The 17,103-nt window shown below is 46.9% G+C and overlaps 1 protein-coding gene across 2 annotated transcripts in view; it reads left to right on the top strand.

The window, feature by feature from the left end:
* Positions 1 to 17,103, top strand: part of ESR2 (estrogen receptor 2) — a 56,561-nt gene that overhangs the window by 14,375 nt on the left and 25,083 nt on the right. The window contains exons 4-5 of one of the 2 annotated variants that reach the window (XM_062181325.1): positions 10,076 to 10,375; positions 13,930 to 14,068. In XM_062181325.1, the coding sequence (XP_062037309.1) occupies positions 10,076 to 10,375; positions 13,930 to 14,068 (439 nt within the window). The remainder of the gene's footprint in view (positions 1 to 10,075; positions 10,376 to 13,929; positions 14,069 to 17,103) is intronic. The other variant, XM_062181326.1, reaches the window with a different exon arrangement.

Below are 17,103 nucleotides of genomic sequence, written 5' to 3'. Positions count from 1 at the left end.
ATATATACACAAGTATTTTTTATACATACAGACATTAAAAAAAATGAGTGCTTTAGTGTAACAGCTGACAAAGGTGCCTGCTTCCTGTTCTCTCCAGCTGGTTAGCACTCAGTTCACTTGTGTGGACTCACTTGCTTGTTCATTGGAACTCTTTTATTTTATTTTTTTTTAAGATTTCTCTATTTATTTGAGAGAGAGAAAGGTCTTCCATCTGCTGGTTCACTTCCCAATTGGCTGCAATGGCCGGAGCTGTGCTGATCCGGTGCCAGGAGCCAGGAGCTTCTTCCAGGTCTCTCACATGGGTGCAGGGGTCCAAGGACTTGGGCCATCTTCTACTGCTTTCCCAGGCCATAGCAGAGAGCTGGATGGGAAGTGGAGCAGCCGGGACTCGAACTGGCGCCCATATGGGATGCCGGCGCCACAGGTCACAGCTTTACCCGCTATGCCACAGCGCCAGCCCCCATAAGAACTCTTATTGGCCCTGCTTGTGTTTTTCTTATCCTTCTGCTAGCCTACATTTTGCCTGTGATTAGTTGTAATGTTTCTCTGTAACTAATAATTTGAAGAATTGAAAGTAAAAGTCTCTTTTCTCCTTGACCGTCTCTTAGTAGCTCTGCCTTCGAACACACTCTGTCCTCCTCTGCGTGCACAAAAGATTAGAACTCTCACCTTGTTCGGAATCCGCACAGTTCTAATTTGCTCGCGCTTCTGTGCCTCCTGGAGTCGCCCACGTGCTCTCCGCCAGCTGTGACCCTGTGACCCCCAGTGTTGCTGCTCCCTCAAGCACTGACCATTTCTGTTCCACTGCTACAGTTACACCCTTGTCAGAAACCGTGGGCCGCTCCTCGCACCTGCTTCATCTCACTGTAATTCTTATATCAAAGTTTTGCAAGCATGGGAAATGTGAGCAGGAAGATGGGGGTTTCCATGGAAGCTTAGTTGAAAGTTTTCAATAAAACTATAAAGAGGAGCAGGCATTCCGTGCAGTGGTTAAGGTGCACCTGCACCCCATGTTGCAGTGTCTGGGTTTGAGTCTCTGACTTCTGTTCTTCTTCTCAGTTTCCCCCTAATGTGCACCCCGGGAGGCCACATGTGCTACATAACTAAAGTAGTCGTGGCCCTGCCACCCCCTGGGGAGACCCAGATTGAATTCCAGCTCCTGGCTTCAGCGTGGCCCAGCCCCAGTTGTTGCAAGCATTTGGAGAGTGAACCAGCAGATGGAAGATCTCTTCCCCCTTCCCCATCTCTGTCTCTCTCCCTGTCTCTCCTTAAAATAGTAAATGAATAATCATAATCATAATAAGTCATGTAGGACTAGTAGCTGTTGAATTAGATCTAGGTGAAGTAAAAGGAAAAAGGTCACACGTCTAAGGAATTCTGAATTCAGGTTGCACTAGGACTATCTAGGTTGTTGCTGTGGGTTCAAGACATTGAAACAGGAGATCAAGAGGGAGCGTATCACGAGTGTGGCAGAGAAGTGGTCTGTGCAATTGTTGGAGAGGCTGAAAGAGAAAACCTTGACCTTCTGACCAAAGGTGGCAAAAATATTTTGTGTTCTAAGTCAAACAACATGTGTGTGTTCTTAGAAAAAGGGATTTACAATTTATTCTTAGGGTAAATCCCAAGATTGTTTTTATTGTCCTAGGAGGACCTGTGGGACAGCTGGAGTCCTTGTGATTGAAGACAGTGTGCGGGATGGGTGGGCATGAGGGCTGGACTCCCACAGACGGGAGTCTTTTTTTTTTTTTTTGACAGGCAGAGTGGATAGTGAGAGAGAGAGAGACAGAGAGAAAGGTCTTCCCTTTTGCCGCTGGTTCACCCTCCAATGGCTGCTGCGGCCGGTGCATCTCGCTGATCCGAAGCCAGAAGCCAGGTGCTTCTCCTGGTCTCCCATGCGGGTGCAGGGCCCAAGGACTTGGGCCATCCTCCACTGCCTTCCCGGGCCATAGCAGAGAGCTGGCCTGGAAGAGGGGCAACTGGGATAGAATCCGGCGCCCCAACCGGGACTAGAACCTGTTAAGCCATGGCACTGGCCAAGGGAGTCTTAATACTTCCTTGCTTCTCACCGGGACTGTGCTTACACTATTTACCCTTTCTGGCCTCGATTTTCTGTAAACCATGATATCTGCTTCTTTGAGCTTTGTGAGAAATAAGTAGTATCCAGTGACCTAGCACAGCATCTGGTTGTCAGTTTTAATTTTCCTGCTTTTCTCTTCCCCTCATTGAAAAGCTCGTAGAAGTTACAGGTTTTGATGCAATCAAATTTCATGAGACCGTACAGAGATGTAGTTAAAGAATCTTTCACACAGCAAAGGGCACTGGAGAAAGGGTTGTTACATTTAGCCAGAGTAACTGGGTAGAGCTCTACAAGAGGAAAAATGAAAATAAATTTTTATTTTATTTTTTCAAAATTTATTTTAAAGATTTATTTATTTGAAAGGCAGAGTTAGAGAGAGAGAGCGAGAGAGAGAGAGCAAGCCAGCTTCCATCCACTGGTTCACTCCCCCAAATGACTGCAAAAGCTGGGGCTAGGCCAGGCCGAAGCCAAGAGCCAGGCGCTTCTTCCAGAGCTCTTGGACCGTCTTCTACTGTTTTCCCAGGCGCATCAGCAGGGAGCTGGATTGGAAAGTGGAACAGCTGGGTCTCGAATCAGCGCCCATATGGGATGCCAGTGTTGCAGGTGGAGGGAGGTTTAACCTTCTATGCCACAGAGCCAGCCCCCATTTTTTTAAAAATTTCTTTAAAGATTTATTTATTCATTTGAAAGTTACAGAGAGAGGAGAGACAAAGAGATCTTCCATTCACTGGTTCATTTCCCCAAATGGCTGCAATGACTGGGGCTGGGCCAGGCCAAAGCCAAGAACAGGAGCTTCTTCCAGGTCTCCCATATGAATGTAGGGGCCCAGGGACTTAGGCCATTCTCCGCTACTTTCCCAGGTGCATTAGCAGAGAGCTAGATCAGAAGTGGAGCAGCTGAGGCTCAAATCAGTACCCAATGTGAGATGCTGGTACCGTAGGCCGAGACTTAACCCCCTGAGCAACAGCACCTGCCCTCAATTTTTATTTCTTTCTTTCTTTCTTTTTTTTTTTTTTTTTTTTTTACAGGCAGAGTGGACAGTGAGAGAGAGAGACAGAGAGAAAGGTCTTCCTTTTGCCGTTGGTTCACCCTCCAATGGCCGCCGCGGTAGCGCGCTGCGGCCGGCGCACCGCGCTGTTCCGATGGCAGGAGCCAGGTGCTTCTCCTGGTCTCCCATGGGGTGCAGGACCCAAGGACTTGGGCCATCCTCCACTGCACTCCCTAGCCACAGCAGAGAGCTGGCCTGGAAGAGGGGCAACCGGGACAGGATCGGTGCCCCGACTGGGACTAGAACCCGGTGTGCCGGCGCCGCAAGGCGGAGGATTAGCCTAGTGAGCCGCGGCGCCGGCCCAATTTTTATTTCTAATTGACACATAGTCATTGTACTCACCTTTGTGGTGTACAGTGTGACATTACCCTACACGTATACATGGTGTAATGATCAGGTCAGGATAGCAGAGACACCCAGCACTGCAGACATTTATCATTTGCGCCTTTCAATCAGGAATCATGGCTCTTCTGGTAGCTTTTTCTTCTGTCTTCCCAGTCTTGTGTTTTCTGGTGAGGACACCCACCTAGCCTACCTTCAGGCTTAAGGTTCGTTATAAGGTTACAATGCAGTGCAAGCAGCCGGAGAAACCATCTGAATAGCTGTGTATTTGTGTTGGGACTGTAACCCAGTGTCTTTGGTACCATCTCCTTATTCACCTGCTCTATATACTTGGTGAAAGATGTTTAGCAGGAGGGTGATAGATAACATAGTGGTTAAAAGCCACAGTGCTAAGTTCAGCCTACTGCTTGGGTTTAGATTTTGCTGCTTCTATTTTTTTTAAAAAGATTTATTTAGTTAGTTGAAAGAGTTATAGAGAGGCAGAGGCAGAGTGAGAGAGGTCTTCCATCTGCTGGTTCACCCTCCAAATGGCCGCAACGACCAGAGCTGGGCCCATCTGAAGCCAGGAGCTTCTTCCAGGTCTCCCACACAGGTGCAGGGGCCTAAGAACTTGGGCCATCTTCTGCTTTCCCAGGCCATGGCAGAGAGCTGGGTCAGAAGAGGAGCAGCCAGGACTCGAACTGGCATCCATGGGGGATGCTGGCACTGCAGGCAGCGGCTTTACCTGCTGCACCACAGCGCCAGCCTGTGCTTCTTCTGTTTTTAGCTTCCCTACCTTGGACAAGTTGTGCTCTCTTGTGCCTGGTTCCCCCTACACTGGAGGTAATAATAGCACCTGTTGTTGAGGGCGGTAGTCAGTGAGAGATGACCTGTGTGCAGGGCACAGTGCCCTGCAGGTTGATGCTGCCAGTAGATGGTAGCTGCCTTTGCTGCCACTTCACTGTCCTCGTCTCTTTTGGTAGGGGCTATTTGCCATTGTCCAGTAGGGAACACCCCTATTTGGGTAGAGTTTGCCATTGAGCTGGCTCCAAGGCAGTGCCTAGGTTCCAGTGTCAAAGCTACAACACCAGAAATGTCCTTGATAGGAAAATAGCAGTTCCTGGTCCAGAGCTTTGATGTTACTGGGCCTCGAATCCCCAGAACTCACTGTAGGGCCTGGACTCGTAGGACTTTGTTCATGGACGTTGGTCAGATACATGTAGTTGTATGGATTCCAGATATTTGACTTTGGGTATATGAGTTTGTCCTCCTACACCCTACAAAAGGGAAATATGTAATCTGAAAGATGCTTTGTTCCACTTTACTATGGGGTATGAATTAGTCCGTTTTTTTGGTATCTATAATGAAATACCTGAGTCTGGGTAACTTTATAAAGAAAAGAGGTTTGTTTAGCTCACAATTCTGGAAGTTCAAGGGCCTGCATATGGTGCTGGCCTCTTTGCTTCTTGCTGGCAGAGTCCCGAGGCAGTGCAGGGTGTCACATGGAGACAGGGAGCATGTGTGCGTGCGTGCGTGTGTATGTGTGTGTGCGTGTGTGTTCGTGTGTGTTCTGGTCTCTCTTAACTTCTTACAGAGCCACCAGTGTTCAGTCGTTGGGGCTCTACCCTGATGCACACAGTGGACTGTTTGCACCCTCTCGATACTTCACAATAGGAATGAAATTTCAACACGTGAAGCCTTAGGAGACACACTAAAGCTGTAACCAAGCAGGATTTAACTGATCTTAATTCTCTGTAGCACTTCCATCTGGTCAATAATGGATAGAACTTTCCTTCTCCTATGATTAGCCAAAGGAAAAGGAAATTCTGATATACATATTTTTTGAGTCAATAATTTGAATTTCTTACTATCACCTAATGAACCTTTCTTTTTTTTTTTTTTAAAGATTTTATTTATTTATTTGAGAGGTTGAGTTACAGAGACAGGGAGAGACAGAGAGAAAGGTCTTCTGTCCGTTGGTTCACTCCCCAAATGGCTGCTATAGCTGGCACTACGCCAATCTGAAGCCAGGAGCCAGGTGCCTCCTCCTGGTCTCCCATGTGGGTGCAGGGGCCCAAGCACTTGGGCCATCTTCCACTGCTTTCCCAGGCCACAGCAGAGAGCTGGACTGGAAGAGGAGCAGCCGGGACTAGAACCGGTGCCCATATGGGATGCTAGTGCCACAGGCAGAGGATTAACTTACTGCGCCATGGCGCTGGCCCCACATTTCTTTTTTTAAAATGTGGGCAACTGAAATTAGCGAACAGATATAATGGTGGGAGTACAAAAATTAGGCTTTTTTTTTTTTTAAAAAGATTTATTTATTTATTTGAAAGGCAAAATTACACAGAGGCAGAGAGAGAGACAGAGCTTCCATCTGCTGGTTCATTCCCCAAATGGCTGCAACGGCTGGAGCTTGGCCAATCTGAAGCCAGGAGCTTCTTCTGGGGCTTCCACATGGGTGCAAGGACCTAAGGACTTGGGCCATCTTCTGTTTTCCCAGGCACACTAGCAGAGAGTTGGATCAGAAGTGGTGCAGCTGGGACTTGAACTGTATGGGATGCTGGCATTGCAGGCGGTGGTTTTTCCAGCTACGCCACAGCGCTGGCCCCAAAACTAGGCATTTTAAGAGTTTAGTTTTTGAGGGCTGGCTCTGTGGCGCAGTGGGTTAAAGCCCTAGCCTCAGGACCCACATCCCATATGAGCGCTGGTTCGAGTCCAGTTCCAATCCGGTTCTTTGCTATGGCCTGGGAAAGCAGTAGAAGATGGCCCAAGTCATTGGGCCCCTGCACCCATGTGGGAGACCTGGAAGAAACTCCTGGCTCCTGGCTTCAGATCGGGGCAGCTCCGGCCACTGTGGCCATTTGGAGAGTGAACCAGTGAGTGGAAGACCTCTCTCTCTCTCTCTCTCTCTCTCTCTCTCTCTCTCTTTCTCTGGCTCTACCACTCTCTGTAACTCTGTCTTTCGAATAAATAAAAATAAATATATTTTTTTAAGTTTAGTTTTTAGGCATTTTTTTAAAAAAAGATTTATTTATTTATTTATTTATTTATTTATTTATTTAAGAGATAGTGTCCACAGAGAGAGAGAGAGAAATCTTCCATCCACTGTTTCACTTCCCAAATGGCCACAAAAGCCAGGACTGAGCCAGGCCAAAGCCAGGAGCCAGGAGCTTCTTCTGAGACTCCCACACAGGTGCAGGTGTCCACGGATTTGGGCCATCTGCTGCTGCTTTCCCAGACCATAGCAGGGAGCTGGATTGGAAGTAGAACAGCCAGAACTTGAATCAGCACCCATATGGGATGCCGGCACTGCTGGCGGCGGCTTTACCCACTAGGGCACAGCGCCGGCCCCAACATATTCTCTTAATTCATTTCATTTGAAAATTTAAGTTTCTCTTCCCAAATAAGGAATCTTAGGAAATTCTAACCAAAGTCATTTTCCTCTCTGCTTACATGTTATCATCTGGTATTCTGACTCTGCCTTTTATCTTTGTCTGCAGAAACTACCTGTTGTTGCATTCATTCAACATTGTTTCAGATTTAATCTCAGATTTGCCAATTTAGAGTCTTCTGAAATCTGTTTTAGTTCATTTTTCTCCATCTCAACACAGATTAGCTATTTCAGAGGTGCTCTGAATGATACATATTTTAAATCTCTATTTAATGAAAAATGTTCTGAGTTATTCCTCATCCTTGAAGGATGGTTTAGCTCAGAATATAATTCTAATTTGAAGGGATTCCCACCTCCATTTTCTGAATTCTGGCCCATAAACCTGTAAAGACTAAAACATTTTGGTACCAGCACAGGAAGAGAAAAATAGATATGTAAAACAGTAGAGAATCCAGAACAAAAATACTTTATATATAATTATTTATTAAGAACAAAGCATTTTAAATCAATGTTTAGAAAAGCTTATTTAATAAATAGTATTGGCAAAATTGTGCATTCGTCTGGGAAATTATACCATGAAATATCAGTATAATACAGATCTGCATAAGATTCCAAATAGATTTGAACTAAGAAGATGAAGGAGAATATTTGTATAAGATGGTGTGACAAAGTCACCATGAAAAGCATATGTAACAAACTAGACATATTGCACATAACCAAAGTTAGCTATCACTGCAATATTAGGAACCTTTATAATAATACATTATAGGAAAATAATAATATAAAACAAAATATATAATATAAAATTATATATTACATAAAATACATTTTTAATAAAATAATACAATAATACATTAGAGGATAAAAGGGCAAAGTAAGTAAGTAGGCAATTCATAAATTAAAAAATACAAAGCAGATTTTTTTAGTCAACAACCTTGCTAATCTTTAAAGAAATGCTTAGTCATTTGTCAGATTAGCAAAGATTAAAAATGATTTTTAGTGTCCCATGGTATGAGAAAATAGGTAGTCTTTAAACCATTGTTTAGAGTATAAAATTTTAAATACTTTTGGAGAACATTATGTCAATATGTGTTAAAATTTTAAATGTGTATATGCTTTGGTTCAGCAATTTCACTCCAAATTTATTGTAAGGAAGTAATTAGATATGCATCTAAAGATGTATTTTCATTTGCAGTTAATACTGGCAAAGCAATTAGAAACAACCTAAATCTTCACCAATAGGAGACTTCAAATAAGTAAATGATGTTATACTCATAGAACAGAGTGCTATACAGTTTTTTAAATATTTGTAAAATGTTTTAAATAAAAAACCAAAATGTAGATTATAAAATAGTATATGTACTAAGTTAGCTTTATGTATGAAATACAGAAAATTACAAAAGTATAAAAAAGTCAAAGAATTTAGATCAAAATTCACTTATATTTTACAGATTTTTAAAAATTAATTTGTTTTTGAAATATACTTGTTTAACAGGTAAAAAGAGAAACTCAGGAAACTTAGGCATGCTGGCACACTTTAAAAGAGAAGTGGATTCTGGCCGGCGCTGCGGCTCACTAGGCTAATCCTCTGCCTGCGACGCTGGTACCCCGGGTTCTAGTCCCGGTTGGGGCGCTGGGTTCTGTCCCGGTTTCTCCTCTTCCAGTCCAGCTCTCTGCTGTGGCCCGGGAAGGCAGTGGAGGATGGCCCAAGTGCTTGGGCCCTGCATCCACATGGGAGGCCAGGAAGAGGTACCTGGCTCCTGGCTTTGGATCGGCGCAGCGCACCAGCCATGGCGGCCATTTGGGGGGTGAACCAATGGAAGGAAGAGCTTTCTCTCTGTCTCTCTCTCTCACTGTCTAACTCTGCCTGTCAAAAGAAAAAAAAAAAAAAAAGAGGAGTGGATTCTAATTATTCTTAGGTGTTTAAATTTAACTGAAAATTGATCCCTGTTAAAAATAAGAGAGGGAATAAGAGAGGGAGGAGATGTATAGTTTGGCACAAGCTCACTCAGACTTACTCCTAATGGTAGAGCTAGAAACGTGCCATGGGACTCCAAATTCCATTAAGTTGGTAGATACCAATGCCATCTTACTAGTTAAAGTGATCAGTTTAAGTTCATAATTGATCATAAAGATAGGATTAAGTGTCAAAGGGATCGCATAAATAAGACCAATGTCTGCTAATAATAATTGATAGAATTAAAAAGGAGAGAACGACCCAACATGGGAAGCAGTCTACACATCAGACTCATAGAATGGCAAATGCCCTAAACAGCACTCTGGCCTCATAATCAGCCCTTAAGACATTTGGATCCGGCTAAAAAGCCCATGAGAGTTTCTCAGGCGTAGAAAGCCAAGACACTGTGGCAAAAAATGACCTAAATGAAAGATCTCTGTGAGTGAGATCCCAGTGGAAAGAAGGGGCCATCAAAGAAGGAGGTACCCTTCTCTGAAAGGAGGAGATAACTTCCACTTTGACTATGGCCTTGTCTAAATAAGGTCAGAGTTTGTGAACTCAAGAGGCTTCCATAGCCTTGGCAGCTCATGACAAGAGCCTCAGGTGATTACTGATGTCATAAATAGGAGTGTCAATTGTCAAATCAACAACAGGAGTCACTGTGCACTTACTCCCCATGTAGGCCCTCTGTCCTTAATGTGTTGTACTATGCAAATTAATGGTAAAACTAGTATTCAAATAGTCCTTTATACTTTGTGTGTCTGTGCGTACAATCTGTTGAAATTTTTACTTAGTATATACTAAGTTGATCTTCTGTATCTAAAGATAATTAAAAATGAATCTTAATGAAGAATGGGATGGGAGAGGGAGTAGGAGATGGGATGGTTTGTGGGTGGGAGGGAGGTTATGGGGGGAAAACCGCTATAATCCAGAAGCTGTACTTTGGAAATTTATATTTATTAAATAAAACTTTTCTAAAAAAAAAAAAAAAGAAGAAGAAGTGGATTCAGTGTCTATAGATAACCTTGAAATGGGGAGACCTGAGAAGTTGTTGGTGTTGCTGATGTCACATCTGTAATGAGCACTGCTGGGTACAAGCCCCCAGGGCTCCAGATAATCACAGCGAAGCCTCCGCTGTCAGACTTGCTCTGAGGATGTGCTTGCTTGGGGCTTTCTGTGATGTCATTGTGTCATTTTCACCCTGGCCAGTCGGGGAGCTGGAATGCCGGTGAGGGAAAGCACCAAGTCATCATCTGGTCTCCCCCCCACCCCCCGCAGGCTCCCGGAGAGAAAGGTGTGGGTACCGCATAGTGCGGAGACGGAGAAGTTCCGGTGAGCAGCTTCACTGCCCGAGCAGAGCCAGGAAGAATGGAGGCCCTGTGACGCGTGTCAAGGACGTGCTGCTGAGCGCCCTGAGCCCGGAACAGCTGGTGCTCACCCTGCTGGAGGCAGAACCACCCCACGTGCTGGTGAGCCGCCCCAGCTCGCCCTTCACCGAGACTTCCATGATGCTGTCCCTCACCAAGCTGGCCGACAAGGAATTGGTGCACATGATCGGCTGGGCCAAGAAAATCCCCGGTAGGCTCTCTGGGTGATTGTGTTCCATTTGTGGGAAGGCCTGCCCGATGTTTGGGGGCTAGGGGTACAAAGTGGAGGTCCTCGGGCTATGTCTACATGTTTACAGCTTGCTGGCTTGATTCATAACTTGTAAATGAGATTTGTCTTTTTTCTTCTGTCTTAACCTATATACCCTCAGGTGTCCTGGGAGGCAGTTTCTGACTTAGGAGTCTTTAGGCTTCTGGGTTCTTCTATATTAGGCATGGTAGTGCAGGAGGAGTTAGTTTTACCTGACCTGCCCTTTTCTTTCAAGATTGATTTATGGCCGGTGCCTTGGCTCACTAGGCTAATCCTCTGCCTTGCGGTGCCGGCATCCTGGGTTCTAGTCCCAGTCGGGGCGCCGGATTCTGTCCCAGTTGCCCCTCTTCCAGGCCAGCTCTCTGCTGCGGCCCGGGAGTGCGGTGGAGGATGGCCCAAGTCCTTGGGCCCTGCACCCCATGGGAGACCAGGAGAAGCACCTGGCTCCTGGCTTCGGATCAGCGTGGTGTGCTGGCCGCAGCACGCCAGCCGCAGTGGCTATTGGAGGGTGCACCAACGGTAAAGGAAGACCTTTCTCTCTGTCTCTCTCTCTCACTGTCCACTCTGACTGTCAAAAAAAATTTTTTTTATTTATTTGAAAGAGCTGCAGAGTGAGGGGGAAAGAGAGATCTTCCATTTGCTGGTTCACTTCCCAGCTGGCACAATGGCCAGGCCAAAGCCAGGAGCTTCGTCAGGGTCTCCCACATGGGTGGCAGGGCCCCAAACACTTGAGCCATCTTTTGCCTTTTTCCTCAGGCCATGAGCAGAGAGCTGGATTGGATGTGGTGGGGCAGCCAGGACATGAACCAGCACTCGAATGGGATGCTGGTGTCGCAGGCGGTGGCTTTACCAGCTAACACCACAACGCCGGCCCCTAGCCCTTCCATTTCTATTCCTCACTCTTTTTCTCCCATCCCCAGATCCATCCGACACCACGGAGACACATGCTCCTCCTATGTGTCCACGTCATCTGTTGGCCACTTCTGTGTCCACGTGTGGTCTGGGAGGATGACTCACCCAGTGTCTGCAGCTGGGCTTAGGACCATTTGGGCAAGGAATTCTAAGGTCCCGGGGCCTGGCTGAAAGGCAGAGATGTTTGCTGCACTCTGGCTTGTGTCTCCTCAGCTTGGAAGGGGAAGTGTAGGGGGTCATTTCTTGGTCTGGGTCCCTATTCCTTCCGAGTTCCCTGAGGATTTTCTGGTTTCCAGTTCTATTTTGTTTAGCATCTTTACCTTTGCCAGAATTAAGTTGCTTTCCCTGCCCTTTGCCAGGAGAGAATACTGATGCATCTTCCTCTAGATTTTGCTTTCTTTCTTTTTTTTTTTAAGACTCATTTATTTGAAAGGTAGAGTTAAAAAGTGAGAAGGGAAGAGAGAGAGCGAGCAAGAGAGAGAGATCTTCCATCCATTGGCTCATTTCCCAAATGACCTTTAGCAGCAACGGCTGGGCCAGGCTGAAGCCAGAAGCTTCTTCCAGGTCTCCCATGTGGGTGCAGGGGCCCAAGGACTTGAGCCATCTTCCACTGCTTTCCCAGGCACATTGGTAGGGAACTGGATCAGAAGTAGGGCAGCTGGGACTTGAACCAGTGCCCATATGGTATGGCAACACTGCAGGCAGCTGCTTAACCCACTATGCCACAATAACAGCTCTGGTTTAGGGCATTTGAGGAGTGAGCCAGTGGATGGGAGATCTCTCTCTGTCTCTGCCTCTCAAATAAGATAAATAAATAGGGACGGACATTTAGCACAGTGCTTAAGTCCCTGCTTTGGATACCTACGTCCCACATTAGAGTGTCTGATTCAATCCCGACTGCTGCACTTCCCCTCCAGCTTCCTGCTAACAGGCATCCTGGGGAGGCACAGCAGATGATGACAAATATTTGGGTCCTTGTGACCCACATGGGAGACTCCAAACGAGTTCCAGGCTCTTGACTTCAGCCTAGTGCAACCCTGACTGTTGTGGGCATTTGGGGAGTGGACTAGCAGATGGAAGATCTTTCAAATAAAATAAAAATTAATTAAATTGAAAATAAAAAATATTAAATGTGTTCCAAACACTATTTTGTGGGACCCCACATGGAGAGTGGTGGTGAAATTAATGATTGCTAAACCCTATACAGCTTATTTGCGTCCTAACAAAACTGAATTTGTAAGCTGCCTTAGTCCCACCTCTAGCCTGGTTTTTCAAAATAGGCTTTGTCCGAAGTTGTAAATTTCTCTTCTTCTCTCTCAGTTGACATAGTCATTGACCAGCGAAAATATGAAAATCTCACCCAGTCTCGATCTTGTTGAATGTTATCTCTAAGAATAAAAAGCCCTACCCGTCTCGAGTAGGCTGAGCGGCTGTGACTGTGGGTGAGACTGGGACATGCATGCGTTAGGCACTGAACTGAGCCTCTGTGTGGCTTTGGAAGGGGGCTGTCCACCTTTGCATTCATCACCCCTGCCAGTTTTCCTCCATGCAGGATTGCATTATAGCTGTTGAGAGACTCGGCCCACAGGTGGTCTCGGGGCTATAGTCTCCTCATCTGAGATGCGGAGGGTCAGAGATCTGCTGTAGGAAGTCCTCGGAGGTTGGCATTATGACCCCCGTTTCTCAGAGAAAAGGAGATTCAGTAGTCAGCTAGGAAAGGCCTGGCCGTGCCTGTGGTGACTGTACACGTGTGACACTGCCCCTCTTCTCACGCCCCTGGGGGAAGTCCCCTGCCATCGGCCTTGCCTTTGGACTGCTTCCCTTCCTGGGGCTGACCTGTTTGCGGCTCTGTGGCCAGCGCTGGGAGGCTCTCAGGACCGCCTCTGGTGGCAGCCTTTGCTCTTCAGGACGGAATTGGGAGAGCCCTGCCTAGAAGGATGCTAACTCTGCATGGGAGGTGTTGTGTCCGCGGAAGCCTCGACTCTGCAGAGGCTGGTGTTGCTGTCCACGTGTACCCCACTGCCAGCCTCTGCCCCCGCGCTCCCAGTCATGGCCTGGGTCAGGCAGCAGGTCCTCTGACGCCCAGCCGAGCATTGCCTGTCAGTGGAGCAGAGGAAGCACTAGGCTGTAGCTGATGAAGCTTGGGTCGGGCTTTCTGTTCTTCATCAGTGTCTGGGGAGCCAGATGAGCCCAGGTACAGCCTTGATAAATTCTGACTAAATTCTGAAAAAACGTTAGACATACGTTCCGGGAAATGTTTCGCTGCGTGCTTTTGTCATTGTAGGAACATCACTCACACACAGCTGGGCTGTTGGAATCCTTCATACCCATGGTTCCTTCATATACGTGAAGCCGCTCGGTGCCCTAGGACTGGGTATTAGTCTCGAGAAGGGGCCCAGCACTGGCTCGCCCTAAGTTCAGGTGGTTCTTCCTTTAACCAGCCTTCATCACATTTTAAAAACACAGGTTATTTTCCTGTATTGTTAGGTATTTTTTTTTTTCTCTTTAAAACCTGCTGTCCTGTTGTCATGGGTGCGAGGTGCTGAGGGAGGGCAGGTGCGTCTCACAGCTCTTGCTTTCCCTAGGCTTTGTGGAGCTCAGCCTGTTGGACCAAGTGCGGCTCTTGGAGAGCTGCTGGATGGAGGTGTTAATGGTGGGGCTCATATGGCGCTCGATCGACCACCCCGGCAAGCTCATCTTTGCCCCAGACCTCGTGCTGGACAGGTGAGAAAAAGCAGCGTGTGCTGCTTCTGCCTCTTGTTTGATCAGGGCGTGTGGGGAGTGGGGAGCCAAATCCTGGGTGTAGCAATTACAGTGTCACACTCGAACAGGCAGCTGGAGGGGGCTGAGGCCATCGAATCCTTCACTGGGCCAAGAATTGAAGTGTTTTGTGACTTATTTGTTAATGTTTATTTTTAATTTATTTGAAAAGCAGAGAGAGAGGAGAGAGAGAATACGCATGCAAGTGCTCTCCTACTCACTGGTTCACTCCCCAAACGCCTGCAATAGCCAGGGATGAACCAGGCCAAAGTCAGGAGTTGGGGTCTCAGTCTGGGTGTCCCACATGGGTGGCAGGAACCCAGGGGCTTGAGCCATCGTCTGCTGCCTGACGCAGAGCCAGACTTGAGTCCAGGTACTCCAGTGTGAGATGCAGGCATCTCATCCACCACACCAAAGGCCTGCCCTCCTGTGAATCATTTTTTTTTTAAATTTCTACCTTTCAAAGGCAGAGTGTTGGAGAGACAGAGACAGATAGATAATCAATCTTCCATCCAATGGTTGATTCCCAAAATGGCCATAATGTCCAGGGCTAGTCTAGATCCAATCCAGAAGCCTGGGACTCCATCCAGGTCTCCCACATCGGTGCAGTGGCCCAAGCACTAGGGTCATCTCTGCTGCTTTCCCAGGCACGTTAGCAGGAAGCTGGATTGGAAGCAGACCAGCCGGGACTCAGATTGTTGCTCCGATACGGGATATTGCATTGTTTGAAATCAATTTGCAATGTTTGCATTGCAAACAGCAACAATGGCCCCCTCATTTTAAATAAGTGTTGCAGTATCAGCCACAGGCCAGGGATACAACAAGAGACTGCATCCTGCAGGATATGTGGCCACTATGTCACATGTCAATTTAGATTTTTCTTAAAAATATTTCCAGGTAATAATCTAAAATTGTTCTGAGTTTTTTCCACCTGTAATGACCAATTACATCTCTAGCTATCTAGACAGGCGATCAAATTCTTACAGATCTGCCAGATTCATTTTCAAGTTCTTTAACTTACTTGAATGCATGTACTCTAGCATTTTTGGCAACAGCAATTGCCGGAGAGGTTATTAAAACTAGATGAAAGTGAATGGAAATTGGAACACGGTGGTGCTAGTGCTGTGTCTTGGTTGCATTTTAGTTTTCTTTCGGAGGTCATGTGGAAAGGGGTGGGGATTTGCCACACTGGTTTAGCTGCTGCTTGGACATCCTTATCCTGCCCTGCACCAGTGTCTGCTCTGAGTCTCGGCTCTGCTCCTGACTCCAGCTTCCTGGTGATGTGCATGCTGGGAGGCAGCAGGTGATGGCTCCAGTGGTTGGGTGCCTGCCACTGATGCAGGAGACCTGGAATGAGTTCCTGGCTCTTGGCTTTATTTAATCTGGCCTAGCCCCAGATATTGCATGCATTTGAGGAGTGAACCAGCAGATGGAAGATGTCTCATCTCCTCTCTCTCTCTCTCTCTCTCTCTCTCTCTCTCTTTCTCTCTCTCTCAAATGAATAAGATAGGGGTATGTGTTTGGCAGAGCAGTTAAGACACCACTCGGGATGCCTACAACCCACATAGGAACGCCTGGTTGAGTCCCAGCTTCTCTGCTTCGATCTAGCTTCCTGCTAATGTGCCTGGGAGGCAGTAGGGACTACCTCAACTATGTGGGTCCTTGCATCCATGTGAGAGACAGGGATTAAATTCTGAAATGCTGGCTTCAGTGTGGCCCAGTCCCAGCTGTGTGGGCATCTGGCGGGGGGGGGGGTGTGTGTGAACCGGTGGATGGAAGATCTCTGCCTTTGACTCTTTCTCTTTGTTGCTCTGCCCTTCAAATAAGGTGAAAATACTCTTTAAAAAAAGTCAAGTTCTATTTTAAAAAGTTTTTAGCAAAGATTTATTTATTTGAAAGGTAGAGTCACAAAGAGGGAGAGATAGGGGCAGATATATAGAGATCTTGAATCCACTTTTTCACTCTCCAAATGGTTACAATGGCTAGGGCTGGGCCAAGCCAAAGCTGGGAGCCAGGAGCTTCATCCAGGTCACCCACATGCGTGGCAGGGACCCAAGCTCTTCGGTCATCTTCTGCTGCTTTCCCAGGCATGTTAGCAGGGAGCTGGATTGGAAGTAGAGCAGCTGCGACCACAGCATCAGCCCCTAAAATTTTTTTAAAAAGCTTTTAAAAGGATATGTTTGACAGGTAGAGAGACAAGGAGAGAGAGAGAGAAAGAGAGCTCCCACCAGCTTCTTCATTCACAACAGCTGGGGCTGGCTCAGGCTGCAGCCAGGAGGCACAAACTTAAAGCAGGTCTTCCACATGGGTGACAGGGACCTGGCTACTTGAGCCATCACCTGATAGCCTCCAGGGCACTCATTGGCAGGGAGCTAGAATTTGGAAGTAGAGCTGGAACACGAACAGAGGCACATGGATGGGATGTCCTGAGAAGTGACTACTATGCCAAACGCCAGCTTCCAGGAGCCAATTTTTAATTGATAGAGTTGAACTGTTTATGTAGGGAAAACTGGAATTTGTAAAATCACAGGCATTGTAGCAGGTGAAATGGACCACTTCCTTGGTGAAAAACTGCTGGTGTTGAATATTCAGCCATACTCAACCCTGCACATTGTAGGAGGATCCCCGGGGCTATTGTGGGTAGAGATGGTGGAAGAGGTTCTTGTGTTCACGCAAGAAAGAATTCAGACGTGAGACAGAGAGGAGTGGCAAGCAGGGTAGTAGGGCTGAATGGGGTAGGGCATCCGTCAGATGGGCACCTCTCCAGACAGAATCCGAGAGCAAGTGCCCGTTCACTCAGGCTGCAGAAAGCAAGGGTACGTGGTTTAATGGAGAGAGCTGCGCGCACAGTCTGTATTCTGACTGGGGCTTAGTAGGGAATGGGTTCCAGTTCTTCCTGCTGTTTCTCCTCTTACCTTTCCTCTTCTCCTGGACAGAGGGTTTGCTGAGTGCAAAGTAGGTAAAATTCCTCCCAGGGTTTCACGACTCAATGCTATCAG

The sequence above is a fragment of the Lepus europaeus genome, chromosome 22, assembly GCF_033115175.1.
Source record: "Lepus europaeus isolate LE1 chromosome 22, mLepTim1.pri, whole genome shotgun sequence".
NCBI classification, from domain to species: domain Eukaryota; kingdom Metazoa; phylum Chordata; class Mammalia; order Lagomorpha; family Leporidae; genus Lepus; species Lepus europaeus.
The sequence above is the reverse complement of the archived record's forward strand: the minus strand, read 5'-3'. Positions and strand labels throughout refer to the sequence as shown.